We start from the raw sequence: 8,133 nt of genomic DNA on the forward strand, positions 1-8,133 counted from the left end.
GACCAGCGCTGATAAGAATGCCTCCTGAGAGTCTCCCTGGCAGGCATATTCCATGATCTGATTACACATTGAATCGTAGATATGGATTCCTTGAATCTGGTTTTAACAGGAAACTTTGGATCAACGTTGCCAATTCGTCCGACTACCAACTCTGAGGCTCTCAGATGAGGACTGGAGCAGAGCGTCGTTCGCTCGCGCTAAAGTGTTACAGAATAAAACGTTTTCGGAAAGACGGCTTGTGTCGCGGTAACGTTCTAAATAGCGATCATTCCTCTGAATAGAGTGAAGATCAGACATTAGATACGCCTTCACTAAAATTGATCGGAAGTTAGGGAGTAAATTTGCCACTGAAGAGTGCCGGAAATACTCGTTGTACACAGGACCAGATCTCTCGATTTTCGGCAATTGCAAACGAAGGAGAAGGCTTTCTTTCGCAACTTTGACATCACCAATTGCGTTGTTCCATTCTAGATAATAATCCGGAAATGGAAGATTGCTGACGTTTAAGCTACGATAAGAATCTAAGACCTGTTGGATCTCTGGGTTAAACACGTGGTTCTGATGAGCCTGTAGGATCAGGAACATCACTAAGTGTGCAACGTAGAGTTGACAGTAGTTAAGGTGAGATCTGCAAAATGCTGGTGGGGTACAATGCTCATTATGACGGAATGAATTCTCGTAATAATTGGCCAAAGAAAAAGGTGTCGGGCACATAGTCGATCCATTCTTCGGTCATCATGGGATGACAAGTGCATATTCATTTGAAAGGCTGATGAACGGTGGGAGAGTGATCTCGGATCGTTTTCTCTGGCTTTTCACAATGGCGTCTTTGATCTCATTGGCTTCTTCGTGCAACGGTCGTTCTGTAATATTCTTGTTGATATCAGACATCCCTCAGTACTATCTCAACCAAAAGGATGGATTTCTCAACTTCCTTTTGATTGTTTATTGCCATATTTTATTTGTTATTTTCAACCATAATATTCCTTTTTGATTAATTTATTGTTGTCAACTCCTTTTGATTGTTTATTGCCATATTTTTATGTTATTTTCAAACCATAATCTTCCTTTTGATTATTTTGTTGTCAACTCCTTTGATTGTTTATTGCCATATTTTATTTGTTATTTTCAAACCATAATATTCCTTTTTGATTAATTTATTGTTGTCAACTCCTTTTGATTGTTTATTGCCATATTTTATTTGTTATTTTCAAACCATAATATTCCTTTTTGATTAATTTAATTGTTGTCAACTCCTTTTGATTGTTTATTGCCATATTTTATTTGTTATTTTCAAACCATAATATTCCTTTTTGATTAATTTATTGTTGTCAACTCCTTTTGATTGTTTATTGCCATATTTTATTTGTTATTTTCAAACCATAATATTCCTTTTTGATTAATTTATTGTTGTCAACTCCTTTTGATTGTTTATTGCCATATTTTATTCGTTATTTTCAAACCATAATATTCCTTTTTGATTAATTTATTGTTGTCAACTCCTTTTGATTGTTTATTGCCATATTTTATTTGTTATTTTCAAACCATAATATCCTTTTTGATTAATTTATTGTTGTCAACTCCTTTTGATTGTTTATTGCCATATTTTATTTGTTATTTTCAAACCATAATATTCCTTTTTGATTAATTATTGTTGTCAACTCCTTTTGATTGTTTATTGCCATTTTATTGTTATTCAAACCATAATTTCCTTTTTGATTAATTATTGTTGTCAACTCCTTTTGATTGTTTATTGCCATATTTTATTTGTTATTTTCAAACCATAATATTCCTTTTTGATTAATTTATTGTTGTCAACTCCTTTTGATTGTTTATTGCCATATTTTATTTGTTATTTTCAAACCATAATATTCCTTTTTGATTAATTTATTGTTGTCAACTCCTTTTGATTGTTTATTGCCATATTTTATTTGTTATTTTCAAACCATAATATTCCTTTTTGATTAATTTATTGTTGTCAACTCCTTTTGATTGTTTCCACTTGTTTCAAAAAACCCTTTTACTGCGAAATATATTGACATTCCAGTTGTACAGGTTTCCAATAATTCGACAAACAATAAATCATCATTTAATACACATTCATTATCGAAATACCTAAATTTTATTAAAACTTCGAAAATAACCTCACAAATCCCATTAAAACAGCTTTACTATCTACAATTACGCTTTCATCAATTTGTAATGATAACTTACTTTGCTTTAGTCTTTCAATAAGGATTTCCTTTACATTGTCACCCATTTCATCAATTCTTCGACGAATCGAATAATGAGGTAGACTTTTAATAATTTTAGAAGCATCTTGATGCATTACATCCGATATTATTACTTCCAGTGATGGAATTATTGCATTTTCTGCGATAGTATGAGAACTGGAAGTTTTCGCAATAATTTCAGCAATTTTATAAGAAGCAATGTGCGCACCCACAACTATATAAATAAATGTTAAATAACCATCATGTACTGGCTTTGTGAATAACGATTTGATCGTTTTCTTATTTTCAAAATTGTATTTTAAATTTTGAAAATATTCAATCGGCTTTGACATTTTATCCGGGTGCTTGCGTTTTAGATGATCCTGTAATCGTGATGGCTTCATCGCCTCATTTGAGAAAGAACATTGACAAATAAGACAATGAGGCTGTTTTGTATCTTCATTACTTTGAATAAACCCATATTTTAAATATTCGTTTTGATAATGACGACTTTTCTTATTTGAGCGAGAAGACATCTTAGATACCAAACAAGAATGTAAAAACAGCGTGCTATTTTAAATATACAATTTAAGGATAAACACTATAGAAAAAATATGGTACATATGTAGTAGTTGGCGGCCACTTTTTAGCGAATTTTAAAAAAACTATATTTTTTTTGGTGAATAATTACCTTTTTTAAATAATATTACTATAAAAAATTAATTATTTTTATACAAAATTATTAATTATTTTTTTTTTTTAGTTTTGATTCTGGGGACAATGTAAGGCAATGCACTCCATGATTGTTTCAAATTCTTTCTTTTTGGCTGTCTGTCGCCAAATGAACTCCGTAAAATAACTATTAAGGTGTTGTCTGACTGTTCCCCTTTGTTTTCTATTACGCCATTTGGCGCTACTCCACATTCTAAGGAATAATTATATAATTGGAAACCTTTCATATGTTGGGTGTGTGCACCCGTAGTTGGATCAACAAAACAATATCTGTGATTCACTTGCAGGTGCTGATATCCTGCATCCTGAAGATCTTTTGTTGAATAACCTTCCAGCAGTCTGATATGAGAATGGTGCCTTCTTCTACATTCTCAAGAATAGCCTTCGTAAGGGTCTTCATTGTTCTGTCAGGTATTGCTTCTAAGAAGCATTGGTTCGTTTCTCTGCAGATTCCGCCGAAAACCCATTGCTCAGGCAACATTCTGCCTCTGTTGTATTTCCTTTTTGAAAAATATCTTCGAATGGTACTTTGGTTCCTGCTAACCACGTTCCTGTTGAGTTTTAATGATATAAATACCAGTTTTTAGACTCGATTTACTTCGACAGCCCCTTCTGTAGCAATTCCAAGCCGGAGAGCTGCCAATGTTAAAGTCATTTGGTGTCCGTTGCGACACACTTTTTTTGGGATGATTCCTCTGGATTGCATGAAATTGATAGCTTCTGACATATTTGTGGGTAGATTGAATAGATTGACCTCACTTCTCATTTAAATTAAAGTAGCGTGGGATTTTATTATTTTTATATTGTATTATTTTTAATTATATATTTTTTTTTTAACTAAAAAAAATATAGTTTTTTTTTAAAATTCGCTAAAAAGTGGCCGCCAACTACTACATATGTACCAAAAATATTAATAAATCTGAAACATTATTAAAATTAACATGTATAAATACTTGTATTATGTCGCGCCCATAGCTGGCGACCATACCACGCTGGCGACCATGGTGACCTACATTGTTGACAGCGTCACCTACATAGTTTGACAGTCAATTAAAAACGAAAATAATTTATTATAAAAAGGGTTTAGCGTTATTTTAATTAGAAACTAAACTAATTGAGCGCTTTAACTAAACATTGACACGGGGTATGGCTAAACTGATGGATAAAGAAGGAACTAAAAATTGGAAACAATTTTTAGACAGAGTAACTTTTTCCTATTTCTTCCAGAACGGAGGATTGTCCTTTAAAGTAACAATTCAACCACACTAAGACGAATCCTGTCCTCAGCCTCCTTGAATGAGCATTTTAGTCACATTCTTGGCAAAAAATTCACCTTCCCGAAGATATCTGAAGTCGGTTCTCAGAAAATGCTCAAACAAGTAGATCCTGACCAACAAAATGGCAAATTGGACGTCTTCCAACTTCCAATGCCCAGAACCTCTAATCCGTGAATATATCATTTGTGAATATATCGACTCTGTCGAAATCCGTCCTAAGGAAACATGGTCCCTTAAACGAATATGACTGAATCATGCCAAGGAAACGGTCGTTCGATACGTCCACATGTCATTTGGAGGACTCATAACTCGGAGGAAACCCTTGAATCAATTTGTCAGTTGTGTTCCAAGTCAGTTATTCATAAAATGGCAAAGGAACTGTCAATTGGGAAGTTATATCGATGTGACTATTGCAATTTGTCATTTACGGAGATTGCCTTGGATATCCTTCACCGCGGAATAACGTGCGGTGGATGTGTCCTCTCTCCAGTGAACATGTCGTGGTTGGTTGATGCCCCAAAGTCATATGATGCGTTATTTCCAACTAGAAGTATCACAAAGAGGACTAAAAACATGAGGAAATATGCTCGTTGTCCTGTCGATGCTGACCACGCGTGGACAAGATTTAAAATGACAAGTCGTGCACCCCAGCCAAGAAGTGGGTCTCCCTACAAGGTTGACTGAGATGGGCCATTGTAGGTCTCCCAAGTAGTGAAGGCGATGTATAAAGGCACATCACGTGTTTTTGATGAGAGTGAGGAAATAAGATCAAATCAGGAAATGACTGAAATAGCACAAAAGAGTCATCACGGGACCAAATTACTGCCATATGCGAATGGTAAGTTAAAAGGGTAAAATATAGTATTAAAATGCCTATTTGTTGTATTATGAACGTCCTGGGAATCTAACCCGGTTCTATCCGATTGAGTATGAATTGTCGATTGGGACTGGTTGGAATAACGTGTTTGTAATTATCAGAGGACAGTTGTTGTGTCAGACTGGATAGACTATATACTGCATGTGAACGAATATCCCAAACCCACGCTCAGTGTTTCACGACTCATACACGGACATATGAACTAGTCAACTATAGTCAATTTGGGACACTTGTGGATAGGATTGTTTATTGCAACGGGCACTCACACGTTCTTTGTTGTTGATTTATTGTAGGATGACGATGTGGGGTGCATGTGTAGTCCTAGAGATGATTTGGACGTGGAAGGGAACGAGGAATCTGCCCATATTCTCCACGGATCCTCCATCAGAGTATTTTATTCAGAGTTTATTGTTTAGATTGGATGCGGTCAATTTATATTCTCCATTTTGTTTGCGAACGAGTGACTTATTATTTTTATATAATCATGACACGTCCTAATCACCTGGAATAGAAGAGGATTGCGTTTCACCCACCACACTCTAACCTCTAAATAACGAACCATGTTTCTAAAAACGCTTCAAAAACATATAATAACTAAACCACGAATAATTCATCGACATTAATTTTGCCAACTACCCAAACAGTGATTATCTGATCATACAATTATTTAGAAGTTATATTAACCAAGAAGGTCCAATGCGTGTTTCAAAGCTAAATGAATTGCAAAAAAGTTTATCTGCGTTACAGACTCATTTCAAAAAAATCATGTACTGCATTAGTCACTGCAAGCTATGAAATCAACAGAATGCTTGCAGTAAATGGAAAATCATATTGTAATTTCATCAAGCAATGCCTTGTAAAAACAGCGAATATTATTTGTCCAGACGGCACTTGTTTAAAGATATTTCATTAACAAGAAATATGGTTGCCGAACACATTAATGAAATGGCATTGAATTTGACACACCAATTAAAGTCTTATTTTCTAAAATTCTCTATTTAGACAAACCAAGCGTATTTGCCGTCTAATGGACACACCCAGACACTACCACTTCATACCGGTCTCGTAGGCCAGCCACTGAACTGACATATTTATTAAGGCCAAGTTCAAGTCGAAAATACAGGAACTTCTACTCTGAACCTATTGACATAGTAAAGTAGTGACCATTCCATCTGATTTATATCCAAATTTCCAATAACTGAGGATATTTTATAAAGTTCAGATATGGTTTATAATCAAAATTCATAAACACGGACCATAAAATCATCATAACTCGACATAATAAATTGAACATCAAACAAACGAAAAACACACAAAACGAATGCCAAAAGCATGCTTAAAAATTTATATAAATTATTATTTAAATTTTGCTACAAAATTATTTTAGCAGCAAAATTCCCCACTCCCACACCTCACTTGGGAAAATAGATTATACTTATAAATTTAATCTTTTTAAATATAATCCCAAATGTCAAAAAAGATTTATTTCCTAATCAAATTTCCTCTCAGCCAACGACTTTTGAGCAGTCTCCTCCAAATCACGAATATCCTCAATAGTCAGCCCCCGATACTCGTCCTGCCAACACCAGGCCTGTCGATGTGCCCGCAGAATAGTCTCCCTGACACCTAGCAGTAACCCCCTCACCCCACCATATGCCTGAATATAATTCTCTGCCCGTCCACGAATCAGCGAATAATCAAAATTGACTCGACATAGTTTATAGGCACACATCCCTGGGCTGGGATCCACGTTTTTAAGCCAATCCTCTCTCAGAGGGGTCACTTGGTTGTGTGGAGATGTGAAATGGAGGGGATCCTCCTCCTTGTGGTAGTCCCGCACTTTTCTGTCACAAATATCCACCAATTCGGTCCTCGAGTTGAGTTTCTCTTCCTCAGACAATCCAAATATATTCTCAGTGGTCCCCAAGTCGTTGTCCAAGTAGTGGCTTTCGATATGGAGGGAAAATTTGGACAGAAAGGGACATTTGTAGACCGTTTTAGTGTAGGGGTACGCATTCCAGGCCTCCTCCTCGACATACAGAGATTTGGGGACCAAATACTTGAGCCAGCCTTAGAAATGAGGGGAAGGGAGTACTGGGGACATGATCGGCTATGTGGTATATTTTGAAGGTGTATTGGCCGGATCCCCCGGGACCGTCGGAATAGGGTTCGTTTTTGATTATTTCGACTGAACTGTCTTTGCTTGTGCTCTCTAATTTGCTTTTTTTCTAAGATTTGTTGTATTTGTTTTTACTTGTATCATGTAAAGCTGTCCTATTCTGTACTGGCTGGCTGACATTGGCATGGGAATACGGTACTCCACAATAACCATTCTCGGAGGAATAAACTAATTCGATTAGTATTTATTTGATATTTAAATATATTTTACTATTTGTTATTATATAAAAAGTTTAAATATAGTTATAAATTAATTATAAACGGCAAATGTATTTAATATGTGCAATGAATGAAAATGTTTTTTAAGATGATTTGATTGATCTTAAAAGGTTTAAAGTTTATTAGTCATTATTGTCGATTTAAGAATGATCATTTTGCTTGGTTATTGTCTGTAGTAGACATATATTAAAAATATGCATTCACCAGCAACATAATAAACAAAATTGGAAGAGAGGTTGCCGACAAATTAGAAAAAATTTTTATGGATCACGGGCTTTGCAAATACTTGCAATGAGACAATGAGACCGAGTTCATATCAATGCCGCATTTTTGAGGAGCAGCGGAGAAACAACTCATGGAGACAGAAATGGTTACCACATCACCAAATGGAACAACCGAGATATCGCTCCTTGTGAAGAAACAAAAATCAATTTGGCTACAATACTTAAAGACATCGAAGATAAATTTGGTCGGGAAAGATCAAATATTAAGAAGATCAGGAAGTGCGTCTCCTATATGTCAAGGAAGGAGGGTGAGATACAGATCAAGGCCATGGAAATCTTGAAAGACAATGGAAGGTATTAACCTTTAACCCTTCTCTGTTTCCAATAAAACTTCCTTCCTTCCTTCCTTCGGT

The 8,133-nt window shown here is 35.3% G+C and overlaps 1 protein-coding gene across 1 annotated transcript; it reads right to left on the minus strand.

Moving 5' to 3' along the window:
* Positions 1 to 6,588: 6,588 nt before the first annotated feature.
* LOC118761494 (protein retinal degeneration B-like) lies at positions 6,589 to 7,431 on the minus strand. Its single transcript, XM_036499480.1, has 3 exons — positions 7,354 to 7,431; positions 7,255 to 7,309; positions 6,589 to 7,169 (listed from the first exon to the last, which is right to left on the minus strand). Exons 1-3 carry the CDS (start codon positions 7,429 to 7,431, stop codon positions 6,589 to 6,591), a joined length of 714 nt encoding a protein of 237 aa, XP_036355373.1.
* Positions 7,432 to 8,133: the final 702 nt, after the last annotated feature.

The sequence above is a fragment of the Octopus sinensis genome, unplaced genomic scaffold, assembly GCF_006345805.1.
Source record: "Octopus sinensis unplaced genomic scaffold, ASM634580v1 Contig14135, whole genome shotgun sequence".
NCBI lineage: Eukaryota > Metazoa > Mollusca > Cephalopoda > Octopoda > Octopodidae > Octopus > Octopus sinensis.

Excerpts from the sequence above, each read along its gene's own strand:
- LOC118761494 (XM_036499480.1), bottom strand. The coding sequence starts at position 7,431 with ATGGTTATTGTGGAGTACCGTATTCCCATGCCAATGTCAGCCAGCCAG. Across the intron at positions 7,310-7,353 it reads GACAGCTTTACATGATACAA|AGCACAAGCAAAGACAGTTC; the intron begins GTAAAAACAAAT and ends AGCAAATTAGAG. Across the intron at positions 7,170-7,254 it reads AAACGAACCCTATTCCGACG|GCTGGCTCAAGTATTTGGTC; the intron begins GTCCCGGGGGAT and ends CTCATTTCTAAG.